Below are 18,533 nucleotides of genomic sequence, written 5' to 3'. Positions count from 1 at the left end.
ACTGGGGGTAGGGCAGCAGAGAGCCACTAACAGAACAGCAATGACTGTACTGAGTCTGAGCTCTGAAGCTCTGAGAAAGCACTGAGTCAGTCCAGGTGGGGGTTGGGGGTGGCTGGGTTCTGAGAGACGCTGGCTTTCTAGGGTTTTAATCTTCACCTCCGGTGTTTACACCCTCTCCGCTGCTCCTGGCTTGCTGCCAAGATGGAGTATCCACACTGGGGTAAAAGCCTTTTCACAGAAAGGGCAGAGATCGTACCCCTCCCCCTCTGGTTTGAGCTGTGTGAGCTGCCTGTCTCGCTCTAGCTTGCCTGCCCTCAGTCTGCGCCCAGTCTGATTGACCCTCCCCCGAGCAAACACAGACCTTTTCTGGTGACTTTCAAGGATGTCTTCTCTTGGTGATTATTTGTGGTTTTCTTTCTGGGTCAGGCATTAAGTCTGAGGCTTGTCATGAAGTAAGTTCTGAGAGAAAACGAGGAGCTCAAGCAGCTGTCTGCCTCCACGCCGCCATCTTGGCCGGAAGTCGATACAGATAATAATTACAGATAAATACAGATAATTCAAATGCATTTATAAAAATGTATGTATATTTATATATATATATATATATATATATATATATATACACACATATATAAGTATATATACATATATATATATACACACACATATATAAGTATATATACATATATATGTATGTACACACACATATATAAGTATATATACATACATACATATATATATATTCCCTTTTTCCTCAGGTTATTGTGCCTTTTTCCTCAGGTTACTGTGCCTTGTTAGTCTATCTAAAGCTATCTATTATGAGGTACATGGTTAGAATATTAGGCATGGAATCAGGATGACCTGAATCCAAATTTTGCCTCAGAAATTGTGTGACTCTGGGCAAGTTACTCAACTTTTTTTTTTTTTTTGCCTCAGTTTCCTCATCTGTAAAATGAACTGGAGAAAGAAATGCTAAGTCATTCCAGTGTGTTTGCCAAGAAAATCCAAAAAGGGGTAACAAAGAGTTAGTTAAAACTGGAAATGACCGCACAGCAAACTAGAGAAGGCTAGGAGGAATAGTTTACATATTTCTTGTCCATTTTTGCCCTTTCTTTGTCTTCATCATCCAACAACCACATGAGCTTCTTTAAAATTTATTCCATCTTGTCTAGATCTTTCTGTCATCTTCAGAGATCTAAGACCTTCTTCCTTCTTCCCCACCCCCCAGTAAGTTTAATAACTGGCTCATAAACTCTTCATTCACTCCAACTTCAACTTGCTTTGAATATCCTTGTCTCTTTGATCCTTAAGCTCTTCAATTCCTATAATCTCTCTCTCTCTGTCCTAGTCTAATTCAGCCAAATAACTTAGTTGCCTGAGGAATTTTAATTGCCATTAGCATATCTAGCTAACTGTTATTGTTAAAGTCAGCCATATTAATTAATTAAAAAAAAAAAAAACTACAGCATTGACTTCTGCCAACCTTTAAGGCTATAACATTTATGGAAAAGAAAAGTATATAATTTGAATCCCTATCATTGAAGGACATTTGATTTTCTAAAGTAAGAAAAGTTATTCAGAAAAGCCAAGGCATATTGAATTTCGGTTTCAGTTTTTACATAACTAAATTCAAGATGGTGTATTATAAAAATGATGGGTTGTTTGTAGAGCAAGCAACTGGTACATTCCAGGCATTTACATGAGTGCATTTTTTTCTGTTTGGTGGCTCTTAAATTTCATTTAGGAAAATAGTACTACCAGTTCTGTCTATATCTCTGGCACAGGATTTGATAATGGAAATGCTTGGCAATTATAAAGGAACATTTATGCTGAATAATGACACCCATAACAACCAAGGTTACCTTGTAAAGACTGGAAAGAATTCTAGAAATTAGAGTGGAATAAAGGGGAGAGAACCAATTTACTCATGGATATGTGAAATAGGATCATTATATCTGATGTTCTGGTCATAATGGAGATGATTTTGATTGTTGGTGTTGCAACTTTTAGGAAATTTTGGCACCTTTAAGTAATAAAAATGTTTAAAAAACACATTTATGCTGATAGGCTGTTTGTAAAGCATTTTGACTAGCATATGTCCTGTGCTGTGATCTTCCTTTCCTTAATACAATACAGGAGAAAAAATGGGTAAGATACAAGGGTTAGGTGGACACAGGTGAACAACAGTAGCAACATATGATACAAATAATATTTAGTTTGGTTAAATGTAGCTTTTTATAACTGTTAAATAGATATCTTTATTTTTATTATTGCCTTTAAGGCCAGACTAAATTCTGGGGGTGATCTAGGTTTTTATATTCCTTTCTAGAGCAGATTTTGGTATATTCTTTGTACTTTTGAATGAGAACTTATAGATTCATCATAAAATAAACTCAGCCATGAGAATCTTACATGCAAGAAATGTTCATGAGATAGGACTGGAATTGAACAAAAAAAAGTCAAGCTAGGGGAGACTAGAGAGAGAATGGTAGTTAGCTGACTCCCTTATACTAGAATTGGGTGTAAGCCAATTGGTTTTGGAAATTTTTAATTCATACATTTAGTAAAATAAGAATTTGGAAAGTGGAATAAGGGGCTAAAAAGGAATATATGTTATCTTTGTTTTATTGCACTTTATTTTGTTAAATATATTTCAATTGTGCTTTAATCTAGTTCTAGCTGTACTGGAAAAATTGTGGGTAGTGTATGTATTTGACACTGTTTTAGAGAATTGATGATAAATACTATTGTTAATTTCAGTAATGTTCATTGTTTAAATTTTGTTGACTTCTTGAGAGAAAAAAGGATCATTCAGAGAGATTGAGTGAGTCCCAAAGCAAGAAGACAGAAGACATATAATCTTGGGTTATTGAATTTATTTTCCTTGAATTAATATTTGTAGAGTGATTTGAATTTACAAGTATCTAGTTCCATTCTTTCTCCATACTTCCTCCACAAAATAACTATACCTGTTCTTGAACTTTTCTTTCATTTTTGTATTAGTCACAGCATATTTCTTTTCCTTATTAGTAATCAGTTCTTTTTCTTTATCTTATTTCTTTTTGGAGTTCAAATCAACAATTTTAATATGTGCTTCCTTCATATTAAAGTACAGAAACAACATATAGGCTAATGCTCCCTTTGAATCATTTCAGCTTCATTTCCTGCCTTTTTGACTTATTCTTCTAATTTTTCTTTTTGACTTATTCTTCTAATTTTTCCCCACAGGATTTTTAAAAATCATAATATCTTTTTATTTTGTGTTTTTATTTTTAGATAAATGACAATTTGATTCTTGATACTTCGGATGATGAGGAGTTGAGGGAACAACTGGATATGCATTCGATTATAGTTTCCTGCATCAATGATGAACCCCTTTTCACAGCAGATCAGGTATGAAGAAAATATTTCTCAATAAAAGTCAAAGTAAAGATTGAAAATGATTTTCAGTGAATTCTTTAGGAGGTTCAAAAGTTTTTAGACCAGTTATTTTCATTTATTTTTAAATGAACTCATTTTCCAAGCTAGAATTAGGACAATATGTATTATGTCAAATCTTTCAAATTAAGGGTATAATTTTATAGCATCCCTGGCACTGACAGTAGAAATCTAGATTGTAAGTGCTACTTAGTTTTACTGAAAGATAGATTAAAAAACATGAGCCTACATATGAATATTCAATTTGATTAAACTTTGGATAAAATTTATCAGCATGAATCATAAATATGGACTCTGTACTTTTGAAAGAAGTGAATATTTTCTGTGGAATGTTATAGAGTACCAATCTTGTTTGCATTTTGATCTAGTTGATGTAGCTTTTTCATTTTTTACAAATTCTTCCCATCTCTGTTGTGCATCAGAATATAATGCAAAGACTTTTTCCTGAAACCATATTTGTCATGGTTATTAATTATATAAATTCTGCTATTCTGCATTTTAGGCCAAATAACAGAGGTCATTGAGGGATGACTATGACAGAAATTAGGAAATACAGATGAAGAGAAAAATAGGAAGTACAGTAATTACATCTTTTTCTTTTTCTAGGTTATTCTTACATGCACTGATAACAGATGTAGTTCTGGATTTGGAAAGAAAGTGAATAATAAAAACAAAACAATTGATAAAAATAATTGATTAAAAAATGTGCTTATCTAGTCTTACCTAAAAGACTTTCTGGAAAATCACTATGGGATTATAGGGCTAAAAATGACCTAAAATTTTGTAGTCTTTTTTGGCAAAAGACATTTTTAGCAAATAAAGTTTAAATTATCTCACAATCTACCTTAATTTTAAGACTTTTAGAACAGATTTCCACATCCTTTTCAAAGCAATGTATAAGCATACTTAAGAGTGTTTATTACAGCAAAATTCTTTTGTATAATTAATGTAATTCCTTTTGTTTTGAATTCAATTATTTCTATTTTGCCTCCTAATGGAGGTAGAAGGTATTATTTTATATTTTAATCTTCATGAACTTGGAGAATATTACATCTTTTCATAATTTCTTCCCTTCCTCTCAACTGCATCCCCCATTTAAATAATTGTAATTTCTTTAATAATCTTTTAACACAAATATTATTTTCTAACAGCTGTATGACTTTTATGGCTCTACTTTGACATTTTTCTAAGTTCTTAATCTGGCTTCAGTGGTAGACTGCAGGATAAAAATATTGTAGTAAGAGTTTGAGCAGAAGTGATCACATTGGGAGCATTATGCTTATCTTAAAATATAATAGCAAATAATTGATTTCAAAGTTTGTGTTCTGTTATGATCTATAAATCTGTTTGTAAGTCTTGTAGACAGTGATTCCCAATCTTGTTTTAGTGTTTCTGCTGGAATAAATTTCTTGGGTCCTCATGTTTTTCACATTTTATATATAATGATGTAAATTTTTTTTACTGCTAAGAAGATAATGTCATGTTTTATTGGAAATTTTTTTTGGGCTTTTATATTATCTGCAAAACTTTTGCTCATTTTCCTTTGAATGATTAGCCATAGATATTTCCTTTGGTAAAATGATGGGTTAAACCAAATGGTCTCTAAGATCACTTCTAGCTCTAAAAATTTTAGAGTTGTCCTAAGAATTTATTGATGAATATTAAATATTAGGGTTAGGGATAGGATTAGTAGAATGTTATAAGTTTTGTATGTTCTTGAATTTTTTTCTTACCATAACTTTGTCAGCTTAGCATATGTATGCTAGTACTTATTTATGACCTTCAGGCTGTTCTAAAGTGTTTTTTTTTTTTTTTTTTTTGACTTGTCATAGAAAAATTAAGTTATATTTAGCTTAATTTTGGTGGTAAGTGCATCTTATTGTATTCTAATTCTTTGAAAACTGGTAATCCATTAATAGCATATATAGTTTTTCTCTATTTTTGATAAAAACAGTTTGTTTTTATTTTATTTCTGCATATATCTCGCTCCTTTTTATTCAGAGCGTAGTACATTTAATAAAGAATAAAAGAGGAAACAAAAAGCAGTTCAGCAAAGCTAAGCAAATAGTATATAATGTTCCAAAACCATAGATGCCAACTTATGCAAAATGAGGATGGAGTTGCATTTTTTTTTCATCTCTTTCCTGGGACTAGACTTGTTCATTAGAATTACACAGCATCCAGCTTCTTTCTTTTTAATTTGTTTTCTGTTTATATTGTTGTAATTGTTTCTGCTTCTGTTCAATTTGTTCTTCATCAGTTCATTTAATTGTTCTCATGCTGCTCTGAATTCCTCATACATTCGTTACTCTTATGCAATAATATTGTATTACATTCAGGAACCACAATTTGTTTAACTTTTCTCTATTCAGTAGGCATCTATTTAGTTTCCAGTTTTTTGTTACCACAAAAAGTGCTGCTATGACTATTTTAGTATATATATGATCATTTTATCTTACTTCACTGTGATACGTGACAGGATCTCTGGGTATAGATATTTTTGTTACTTTATCACTAAAGAATAATTCCAAAATTCTTTTCAAAATAATTGGGCCAATCCACATCTTTAGAAATAATGCTTTAGTTTACATAGATTTTCACAGCTCCTCCAACCTAAACTATTCCTGTCTTTTGTCATCTTTATAAAAACAAAGTCAGCTATGTAGCATAGTGGATAGAGAAATAGATTTGGAGTAAGGAAAACCTGAGTTCAAATCCTAGTTAATTCATGTTAGCTCTTCATCTCTGGCCAAGTTACTGCTTCTTTCTTCTGTAGTTTCTTCTTCTGCAAAAAGGGCCTAACAGAGTAGCTGTGAGGAGAATCAAGTGAGGTAACATACATATATTACTTTGTAAACATTAAAGTGCTTCATAGCTAGATGTGAGGGGAAATTTCGGAGTTATTTTGATTTTTTCATTTCTTAATGATTTGAGTGAGGGCAATTAGACCTATGATTTCATTGGTACCTGAAACTCCCAGTGAGGAAATTCCTGCTACCAGTATACCTGCTCTGCCAGCAACTTGTAGTGTTTGAGAACTACTTGGAGCACTGTGACTGCCCAGAGTTAGGGACTTGCCAAGGTCATACAGTTATTACATACTATTATTTTGAGAGCTATTTTTCCTCATATCTTTTGATCAATTTTCCTTGGACAATGGCTTTTTGTCTTGTATTTTTAAGTTTCATATATGTTTTGTATTCTCAGTCAGAATATGTGATTAATTATAACATTCTCTATTAGTTACCATGTTGAGTATCAGAGTTTACTATAATTATACTTTAATGTCTCTTTAAGCATGTTATAGAAATTTTTTTTTACTTTGTGGTTAATAATGCATCTTTTAGCAAAATAACTTTAATAATAACAAATTAAAAATAATAAATATTAATAGCTGATTTATCTAATATTATAAAAAACAAAAAAACTTTATTATTATAAACACCTTTTTTTTTGGGAAGGTTATTGAGGAAATAGAAGAAATGATGCAAGAATCACCTGATCCAGAAGATGATGAAACCCCAACACAGTCGGATCGTCTCTCCATGCTTTCCCAGGAAATTCAAACTCTTAAGAGATCTAGTACAAGCAGTTATGAGGAGAGTAAGAAACCTTATTTAAATTTATATCTTTAAACTTGTTTTTCCTTATCACATAGTTTGTATAGATTTGCTCTATAATTTCTTTTATCTTTTAAAAGTGGCTTCCCTGTCTTTTCTCCTGGGATATTTTAGAGTCATCATAGTTGGGACTAGAATACATAGAATAATTACATAATACCATTTAATAACTTATTATTCTGAATAGCTTCTAGACATGTATAACCGGCTTGTGATATTTAGCTGCTGGTTACCTAGAACCTCAACTAATGATTTCTGTATGTCTCACCTTTCAAATGGAGTAGACAGTGTTGAAAAGCTTAATTGTCTTCTTTGTTTATGAACAGAGGTATATGTCAAGGAATAAAGAACTAAAAAATTTCATGGATAATTTTTCTTTGGAATATTTTAATATCATGCTGAGTAGTGAGATTATTTTTCCTGGATGTGACTTCAACATACAAATGAACTGTTATGGCATACAATGACTAAATTCTTCTGGCTTCTCTAATTTGTATTAGGTTCAACAAATCTTTTTATGTCATTTCTTCTCTGCTCATTGTGTATTAGAAGATGTGGTAGCTGTTGGAACTATAGAGAAAAAGCTTATAATAGTGCTTCATTCATATAGGAGTTTCAGTAATTTCTTTTATTCTTCTATCCTTAAAAAAATATTCCTGAGGGGCAACTAAGTGGTGCAGTGGATAGAGCACCACCCCTGAAGTCAGGAGGACTTGAGTTCAAATCTGGCCTTAGATACTTAATACTTCCTAGTTGTGTGACCCTGGACAAGTTATTTAACCCCAGTTGCCTCAGCAAAACAAACAAACAAACAAACAAAAAAAAACATTCCTGGGAAATTGAGAACTTCTGGGTACCTGTAGTTAATTGATGTGTATTCTCTTTAAAACTGGCTTCTGCTAAATTGCTTATGGTTTCTTGTCAACAGGTATTTTCCTCAGCTTTTTCCTTTTTTTTTGTACTTCCCAACTGAGCTACCAGGCATGGGAAAAATTGGCTTAGACATGTAACTGATTTTTTTAATATGTATCTGCTTACTCATCTGACAAGCTACTTGGCCTTTACTCAAGACTACTAACCAGAAATTTAAGCAAGAGTCTCTTTTCTCCCAAGAAGTGAATAGTTATTTTAATTGTTCGTAATCATATTTGTTCTTTGGCATAAAAAACTGTCTTTTTTTTTTTAGAAATTATTTTTTCTTAATATACTCTACTTTGTGGTTGAATACAGGGGTAAAAAGGCTCTCAGTGAGTGAATTAAATGAACTACTAGAAGAAATTGAGACTGCTATCAAAGATTACTCTGAAGAGTTGGTTCAGCAGTTAGCTCTTCGAGATGAGCTAGAGTTTGAAAAGGAAGTGAAAAACAGCTTTATTTCTGTCCTTATTGAAGTTCAAAATAAACAGAAGGAACATAAAGAAACAGCAAAAAAGAAAAAGAAGCTGAAAAATAACAGCCCACAGAATGGCAAGAATGAGAAAAGTCATATGCCTGGAACAGTAAGTGAGATGTTTGATCTTCATATTCATAGGCAGTATTCATCTCCAACTACATATGGATTGAGTCAGTAATACTTTATAACACAGGAAATCACAGGAGCACTATAAGTATAAATATGAAGGAGTTTGTTACTTTGAAACAAAAAACATCAGCTTTCACTGAGGGATGTCATTGCTGGTGTAGAACCATTTTCTTAGTGAGAAGGTGAACTGGAGAATCCAACACAGAAAAATAAGATAGAAATAAGTAGAAATGGTGAGAAAGAAGGAAAATTCTAAGAAGTGACTAGTACAAAGATAGCACAGTTTTTTAAAATCCAAAAAATGCTCAGTTGTTTCAAAATGTCAGTCTTTATAGTAAAATAAATTATGAGTCAGCATTTCTTAGTGGAAATGATCCCATTTTAAGAGATCCCACATAAAACATTTGGCTAATCATTTTAGGTCTCTCACAATGGAAAAAGGGTGAGAGTTGCTGGCACCAGTAATACCTGAACTTTATTCCCAGCTCTTTTGTGTTTTTTGGAGCAGTCCTGCAATTTCCTTTGATGAGACTACAGTCTGTCTTTCCTTCAGTAGCTATTTTTTTTTTTTTTTTCTATATCTCTGTCCACTTTGAGATGTTTACTCCTGAAACCATTTTGGGATACGCCAACATACTCATTAGCATTGTCTGTTATATACCAAGAAGAGCCAACTTTGCTTTAAGAGTAAAAATGCTTGCTTGAGGACCAGTTTTCCTAAAGTGAAACAGCCTTTTTATTTCATTGTGATTATGATTTTAGGGGGAAAATGGACAAAGGTAAAGTTATAAAACATTAAACATAGTTTGCTACAATCTAAATTATAGTTTCATCTAAATTATCAAGTGTAATTTATAAACTAGCATTCTTCAAACTTTGTACTGTATATATTTGGTGTGTCATTTAATGTGAATAGGGATTCCATTAGAAAGATTCTGTCTTGGGAAATTTTACCAATTTTTCCCTATAAAATAATAACCAAAAATATGTCTGTATCAAATATGTTTCTTCTGTATATCAGTTTAGGTAGTATGATAATAGCCTTGTTTTTCCTTTGTTTCATGCAGAAATTTTCCTGACCATTTCCTGAGCTTTTCATACCCCAAGATGACCCAGATTTTTTTTTACGGTTTACATTGCCATATTTCTGGCCCCACAAATGTTCTGAGATTTAATTAGTTTAGGAAATGCTGTAGTAGACAAATGCATATCATTGACTAAACTAAAGTTGAGTGAGTCCTGGAGAGGGAATGCAATTCTTGAGTTGCTGTGCTGCCACAGAGATGTTAATCCAAACAAAAGTATCACATCACCTAAAATGCTGTGCTATTATTGGTCTCAGTACAAGGTGGTCTCTATTGCAGGGATATTTTCTTCAAGCAAAAATAGAAATTGACAAAGTCAATCTTGAAGCACAGTTTGTATATTTAAAGAGGAAATATTTTTAAATATATCTAGCTTTCTTGCTTTCTTATAGAAAAGATTTATTTTCCAAATTTCTTCAGAAGGTGTATGTATTCACAACTTTATCTAGAAAGAATCTAGCTATTCTAGCTAGAATAGAAAAGTATGGAGGGAGGGATGGGTTGTGAGCAGCAAAGATAGATACTATTGTTTTCTAACTTTTTGAATCAGTAGAGTAGGTGACAGGGTAGGTACTTTTACTGAAATCAGCTGATTCACTGATTTAAATGCCAGCTCTTAAATTGCTTTGTTTTTCTATGTAGTGTAGTTTTATCCCTAGACACATTTAGACAGAGACAGGAAGACAGGACCTGGGACTGATTTTTCTTGTGTGACTCATAAACTGGCGCTGAAGGCATTTCCAAAAGAAGAGTTCCAAAAATATTTTGAGCAATGATAGTACTGTTAATACAAGGGTTTAGCCCCACTTTCCTTCCATTGCATTGCCCTGTCTCCCCATGACTACTTTGAAGAAAAATATCACTTTGGAAATTTGGCTATATGTTTTGTTAAATATTGAAAGAAACAAATAGTTTATTACTTTATATTCATACTGTACATAGTTTAAAATATTCTTTCTTCAATTAAGATTAGAGGATAAAATTTACATTTAATTAAAATAAAAGAACATGGTAAATAAGCAAATTTATCCTTAGACCAATTTCTAGGCAACTTGTGGATTCCAGCATTGTGTTTTATCAAGATCTGGTTATAATTGGAGCCATTGGGCAAATTTGTTTCATACCATTTTTGGTAGTAAGAAGCTGATTTGATAAGGAAACACTATGATTTGGTTTTCAAATGAAATAGTCTCTGAATGATTGTGAACTTCTTAGGTGATTCAATCTTGTGAAATTTCTTAAGATTTTGCTTTGCTCTAACTTGTTTGCTGTCAAAAATCTTTGGTCGGTTGTAAGGACATGGCTTACTTATTAGTCCTTACTTCTTGCATTTTTTTCATAAATATGCTTTGTTCTTGAAACCTGTGATTCTAGAAATAGTAATAGGGGGTTTATTAAATTATGGCTATTTTTATTTGGTGAATTTCAAATTGCTATTTATATAACTGGTTCTAGAAAATGGCTAACCTTATATGTTCCTCCATATTCTGCATAAAAACAGCATTTAGTAGGGGTTGAGGTATGTGAGCTCTTTTCTCAGAAATATTGAATTGATCCATATTGAAATTCAAAGTTGAAGCTTGTTTTTAGTATTTCTTAGGGTAGTTTCAAATAGTACTCATAATTCCTTAATTGTTTGCTATTCTGATGTTACATTAACAATAATCATATTTTTGTTTTGACTTTGGATTTTTTCCCTCATGCTATTGGGATTTGTACTTATTTTCTTAAGAGTATGAATAACATAATTATTGTAATTGAAAAAGCAATTTTCATTACAATGGAAATACAATTTTAAGTATCTTTCCATGATAATGCCTCAAAAAGTAGCTTTTCTGGTTTGTATATGTTATGCCTTTTTTTAGTCCAGGGACATAACTTAAGAAATTGAGGCCCAATGGGGTTAAGTGACTTGCCAAGGTCACAAAAGTTTGTATCAGTGGTCACATTTGAATGCTCTGGCTTAGAAGCATCTTAGCTTACCCATAAGTCTGCTCTTTCACCTATACAAAACCTTTACTAGAGGCATCTGTATTCAAAACAAGGGCATCCTTGATGTAAATATGAGCAGAAAAGTCTTTAACTAAGCAATATTCAATTTTGTACCACATCTTCACCATTTCACAAGTAATTGAAAGATAAAAAGAATATAAAATCTGATTGTGTGTATTGTTTGTTCAATGAAAGACATTTGATTTGATAGAACAAAACAGCTGCCTTACAGTGTTTGTCCCCCATCCGTTATCTCAAGACTGTTCAGGATTCCTTGGAAGATAAGGCAACAGAAAAAATGTTGGTCAGTGAATGATTTTGGAGATTAGCTTTTCTTCTGCACTTGATATTATTTTTTAATGAATTTAATCTAAAAATTATATGACAAAACAACACTTTTATGGAAAGTTTGTACTTCAGTAAATTGATCAAAACTAACATTTGAATCATAACTAATATCCAGCTGCTTTGTATACTTCTTTAGCTGTTAGAAGTTAAAACAAGAAGCAATATCTCCATTTCCTTACACATTTTGCAGTGGATATCTTTTCTAAGCTCAAACTAAAGTTCCAGAAGCATTTTTTGAATCTTGATGTAAATGAAAAAGAATTGTCCATATTTAAAGATTCATTTAACTGTGCTATTGAGGAGTTTCTACCTTACTTTCATCTGGAAGTGGTTATCTCTAATGTAATAATATGCTAAAAGACAAATATCAAGAAAAAATCTAGTAGAATTCTGTAGATGTCTTCTAAGGGATGCATATGCTTAATTAAAATCATGCTTGTGCATTGATATCAGTATTTGCCAGTATCTGTGTGAATAAACATTTTGAAAGATAAACTTGGTAAAATCTTATTACTCATTAGCATTAACAGATAAACAATTGCAATTCATTTTGATTTTAGGGAATAGCATTCCACCTTAGTTAAGTGAAATGTTGTTCCTCTCAAAAAATTCTTCTCATTAGTAGAGGAATTACAAAAAATTGCAGTTGATATTATCATATTTTTAATATTGTTAATAAAAATTTGTGGAAATATGTTTTCCTGTCATGTAACTTCATGTCTTTGATTTTGTCTGTTGGCCTGCAAAGTCTAAGATATTTATTATCTGACCTTTTATAGGAAAAAGTTTGCTGACCTCAGCCCTAGAATTTTACCTTGAATAGAAAGAGTTTGGTTTAGATTCAACTTCTTGTACTGGTTTTTTGACCAAGAGCAAGTCATTTACCTTTTTTTGCTTGACTTTTCTCTCTTAATAATGTCATCTATTTTAACAGGTAATCTGGAGTTATATCTAAATATGAAGTTTATATAAACATAAAGTGCTTAATAAACTTTAAAGTGCTATACATATCTGTTACTTTCATTATTTACAGTAGTATTTTATGATAATATACCACTAATAGCAAGAAGTAGTCATCACCATAAAAAAGATTTAAATTCTCCAAATGCTTCTTATACATTTGAAAAAATATATTTTATTATTTATGACTATACTATACTATATACTATAAATTATAGGTCATATATTACCTAAATATTTTATATATTTAAATGCTTCTTTTACAAAATATTTTTCAACAGATTAATTATAGATTATAGATTTAGAATTAGGAAGTGACTTTAAAACTCATCTAGCCCAAATTCCTTATTTTTAATGGGCTATTGAAACTTGCCCAGGATCAAACAGATGATAATTGACAGAGGTAGGATTTGAACACAGGTCCTTTTATTACAAAACCTGAGGTTTTTTGGTTCACCATGTTTCCCCAATTAATAGTCACATGAGATATCAATTATGAATAACAACTAGAAAGTGAAAGTATATCTTTGCATGGAATGGGACATTATAAAGGCATTTCCAAAAAATGAGATCCTGTTTACTTTTGAGCATTTAATAATTTTGGAAATAGTTTTGTTACTAAAACATGCACATATTAAATGTTGGGAAGATTTTACATAGACATATAAATTTATTGTCTATTAATACATGTTTTTAGGAGGTGGTCAAAAATTCTTTGTTGCCAATGGTACAAATTTGGTTTTGGATATAGATATTTTTCATAGAGCACTCCTGATTTATGATCTGTTTTCATTATTTTTGCATTATTTGACAGATTTTATCTTAATTATTGTTTGTCAGATAATGATAACACTAGGCTTTACCATAGCCCAAACAAAATATTGGCAGTAACAAGTTTGTGCAAAAGCCATGATGTAGTGCATGGTTTATTCTAAAAGATGCTCAGAAAAATCAGACATAGTTTGATGTAAAGATTAGTAATAATCATTTTATTCAATCCTTAAATGACTTTTGAAAATACTTAGTGATAATTTAATTTCATTATAAAATTTACTAACAATTGAATAAAATTTTAGAATGTACTTTAAAAGAAAAAAAAGATAGATTGGTTGTATTCCAATTAGATCTTAATTTAAGTTAGATCAACAAGTCTTGGAAATCTTATTACCTCTTTTTTTAAAAAATTCTAATGGAATACTTATAAAATAGTATTTCTTTGTTTTGAGAAAAAAAATCTCAATACCTTTATCTGTAAAGTCTCAATTCAGTTTTCTAACTTTTGCTAAGATCCAGGCTTTGAAGCATATGTGAAGCAGTTTGTTTTAACTATATTTAAAAAATAACTTCAGTTAACATAAAACCTTTTTCATCTTCTTGTAAGCTATTGGTTAAGCCAAAGATGAATATGCTTCTTTGTTTTTGTTTTAAAGTAATTTTCCATATTCTATGTTCTGATCATTTTGAACAAAAAATTTTCCTTAATTAAAAATAAAAATAAAAATCCAGGAAACTTAAAATTTGGCATTTAAAAATTATATCCTTTAAACTTTATTGAAAATAATTTGCATTGCCACACAGTAATAAATCATAATTTTATTTTTTTACTTTCTCCTTATAATTTTGAATTCTTGGATATAGAAAATGTTATTGAGTAGACACCAGAGAGGTTAGTTTGTTTCCCGGAGCATTTTGGTACACCTTAAACTTATTTCTACTTAAAATTTTAGGCTTAAAGAAAAATCTGGTATGGATCCACTCATAAAATTTGTTTATTATTAGGAAATTGGAAGTGAGAGAAAGGTATGATGGCAATAGTATAATATGTATTTATTAACCTATTTTCATCTAAGTATCTTCATTTCTTTGACGTACATCAGGATGCTTTTCAGCATAATGGTATGGGTGTGTGTGTGTGTGTGTGTGTGTGTGTGTGTGTGTGTGTGTATCTGTGAGATCTCCTCTTGGTACCGCCCACTCCCAATCTTATACTGCATCAGGGTATTTTTAAGTTTTCATGATGTTTTCCATTCTCTCTGTCTCTATCTCTCTCTGTCTCTCTTTCTCTCTCTGTCTCTCTTTCTCTCTCTCTCTCTCTCTCTCCCTCTCCTTCTCTCTCTCTCTCTCTCTCTTTCTTTCTTTCTCTCTCTCTTTTTCTTTCTTTCTTTCTCTCTCTCTCTCTCTCTCCCTCTCCTTCTCTCTCTCTCTCTCTCTCTTTCTTTCTTTCTCTCTCTCTCTTTTTCTTTCTTTCTTTCTCTCTCTCTCTCTCTCTTTTTTTTTTTTAGAAGGACCTGGAATTTCCAAGCTGTTGAAAGTTCCACTTTAATATTTTGGACTGATTTTAGAGGTGTTACAGATTGTAATTTCTATTCAGGATCTCAGCTAGAGGAATCCAAAATATTATTTTTTTGTGGTTGAAGAAAAAAAATTTTTAATCAAGTTTAAAATTTTTTTTTCTAATTTCTTTTTCTAATTTTTCTAATTTCCTTTAGGAGTAGATGGTTATCTGGCAGGCTTAGAGATATTGATGAGAATTCTAACACTAGAATTTTTACTTTTAGAGCATTTATATGTAGACTTGAAGATCTTGGAAAATGTGATTATTCCTTCTAACTTGGGATTTTATTGTCTTTACTTTTTACATCTTATTTATACTCAATTGTTTCTAGTTTTATGGGGGGAAAAACAACCACCCAAAAAACAACCAAACTTCCTGTGAGTGACTGGTGATAATAGTTTAAGGATATGCTCAACTAGGGAAGGAAGTGGTCATTAGGCAATTGTGCCCATTCTCAAGTCTGAGTAATATTACTTAAAACACTGGATCGAGTAATTAACTCTCACAGTCTATATATTAATATTTCTTTGGCATCTTTTCAGTAGTGGGATTAGTAATTAGGTAAATATTGTAATGCTTAATTATTTCCCTACTTCTTAAATAATGGTCTTATCAAAAATTCCATTCTGCAAGGGGCATAGTACATGGATATCCTAAGTGTTTTGTGAGAAGAGTAGTAAAAAAGTGATTGGATAGATTCCAAAAAGAAATAAGTCCATATCTTCACCAGCTTTTAACTCTGTGTAAACTAAGCCTGCCATTCATATTTTTCCATTTTAATTTTGGAAAGGTTAGCCCATGTTTCATTAGAGAAATGAACTTCTAAACAGCCAATAACCACTGAATAAATTGGTTTTTCCATCATAGCTATTACTGTCACTTATTTTAATTAAAATTTACAACTTTATTTATATATAACCTTTACTTTGTTTTTTGTTTGTAACCTTGAAGCTCGGTTTCATCAGTGTCTGAATTTGCTGAGCAGATGGTCAGCTGAAAAAAATCCAATTCATTGTACTCTTTTATTATTCATTATGGCACATGAAACTCTCATGTAGATTAAGCCATTCTTGTCACTCAAAAGAACTATACGTATATCTTGGTTCACAAGTTCACAGTGTAAATCTTTTGAATGAAGTAAAGGCTACAAGAAATATTTAACCTGTTCCTTTGAATTTTGCCATTTTTATTTCAATTGTCTTGAAACTGAGTGGGAGAAGATAGAAGGAAAGATAACATCATTTCATGCAGTGCTTGCCACATGTGACTTCATATGACATTTTTAAAAAAAAAATCTTGTTTTTAACAGTTAAAAAAATCTTGTGTGGAACTTTCGTTTTACTTCTTAGGATGGTTTTCTTAAGACTTACTTAAGACAACCTAGGATATTATGGTGATTTGTTTTTTTCCTTCTCCAGCTCATCTTCCAAACTAAGGCAAACAAGATTAAGTTATTTTCCCAGGACTGTGAAAGATGAAATGACTGAAGAAACAAAAGCTTCATTCTTCTGAGCATAACCATTTATTAAGCATTATGTAGCAATTGCCCAACAAATAGAGACCAGGCTTCCACAGCTTTGGCCTGGACCCTGGATATATGGAGAGACAGACTTTTATACATTAAAAACAATTAATCAAATAAGGCCAAGTAATTAAAAGGAAACATAACAGTATACCATAATCTGATTTCTAATTGGAAGAAAGATTAGGGACTTAAAGTTGAGAGGGGGAGAGTGAGGAAGTGCATTTCCCTAAATTTATTTATTTATTTATTTTTAATTTTTTTTTTATTTTTATTAATTTTTATAATTATAACATTTTCTTTGACAGTACATATTCATAGGTAATTTTTTTGTTTTACAACATTATCCGTTGTACTCCCTTCTGTTCCAAATTTTTCCCCTCCTTCTCTCCACCCCCTCCTCTAGATGGCAGGCATTCCCATACATATTAAATATTTTATAGTATATCCTAGGTACAATATATATATGCAGAACCGAATTTTGTTGTTGTTATTGCAAAGGAAGAATTGTATTCGGAAGCTAAAAATAATCTGGGAAGAAAAACAAAACAAAACAAAACAAAACAGTGCTCACAGTTTATACTCATTTCCCAGTGTTCCTTTTCTGGATGTAGCTGATTCTGTCCATCATTGATCAATTGGAATTGGATTAGCTCTTCTCTATGTTGAAGATATCCACTTCCATCAGCATACATCCTCGTACAGTATCATTGTTGAAGTGTATAATGATCTTCTGGTTCTGCTCGTTTCACTTAGCATCAGTTGATGTAAGTCTCTCCAAGCCTCTCTGTATTTCTCCTGTTGGTCATTTCTTATAGAACAATAATATTCCATAACATTCATATACCATAATTTACCCAACCCTTCTCCAATTGATGGACATCCATTCATTTTCCAGTTTCTAGCCACTATGAAAAGGGCTGCCACAAACATTTTGGCACACACTTTCCTTTCCCTTTCCCTTCTTTAGTATTTCCTTGGGATATAAGCCCCACTAGTAGTATGGCTGGGTCAAAGGGTATGCACAGCCTGACAACATTTTGGGCATAGTTCCAGATTGCTCTCCAGAATGGTTGGATTCTTTCCCAACTCCACCAACAATGTATGTGTCCCAGTTTTCCCACATCCCCTCCAACATTCATCATTATTTGTTCCTGTCATCTTAGCCAATCTGACAGGTGTGTAATGATACCTCAGAGTTGTCTTAATTTGCATTTCTCTGATCAATAGTGATTTGGAACACTCTTTCATATGAGTGGAAATAGTTTTAATTTCATCATCTGAAAATTGTCTGTTCATATCCTTTGACCATTTATCAATTGGACAATGGCTGGATTTCTTATAAATTAAAGTCAATTCTCTGTCTATTTTGGAGATGAGGCCTTTATCAGAACCTTTAACTGTAAAAATGTTTTCCCAATTTGTTACTTCCCTTCTAATCTTGTTTGCATTAGTTTTGTTTGTGCAGAAACTTTTTAATTTGGTGTAATCAAAATGTTCTATTTTGTGATCAATAATGGTCTCTAGTTCTCCCTTGGACACAAACTCCTTCCTCCTCCACAAGTCTGAGAGGTAGACTATCCCATGTTCCTCCAATTTATTTATGATTTCGTTCTTTATGCCTAAATCTTGGACCCATTTTGATCTAATCTTAGTATGTGGTGTTAAATGTGGGTCCATGCCTAGTTTCTGCCATACTAATTTCCAGTTT

General features: G+C 31.8%; 1 protein-coding gene across 4 annotated transcripts in view; it reads left to right on the top strand.

Moving 5' to 3' along the window:
- The window catches only part of FEZ2 (fasciculation and elongation protein zeta 2), a 63,779-nt gene that overhangs the window by 29,420 nt on the left and 15,826 nt on the right, over positions 1 to 18,533 (top strand). For all 4 annotated transcript variants that reach the window (XM_074288177.1, XM_074288179.1, XM_074288178.1 and 1 more), the window contains 3 exons: positions 3,277 to 3,393; positions 6,900 to 7,041; positions 8,289 to 8,557. In XM_074288177.1, the coding sequence (XP_074144278.1) occupies positions 3,277 to 3,393; positions 6,900 to 7,041; positions 8,289 to 8,557 (528 nt within the window). The remainder of the gene's footprint in view (positions 1 to 3,276; positions 3,394 to 6,899; positions 7,042 to 8,288; positions 8,558 to 18,533) is intronic.

The sequence above is a fragment of the Sminthopsis crassicaudata genome, chromosome 2, assembly GCF_048593235.1.
Source record: "Sminthopsis crassicaudata isolate SCR6 chromosome 2, ASM4859323v1, whole genome shotgun sequence".
Lineage (NCBI taxonomy): Eukaryota > Metazoa > Chordata > Mammalia > Dasyuromorphia > Dasyuridae > Sminthopsis > Sminthopsis crassicaudata.
The sequence above is the reverse complement of the archived record's forward strand: the minus strand, read 5'-3'. Positions and strand labels throughout refer to the sequence as shown.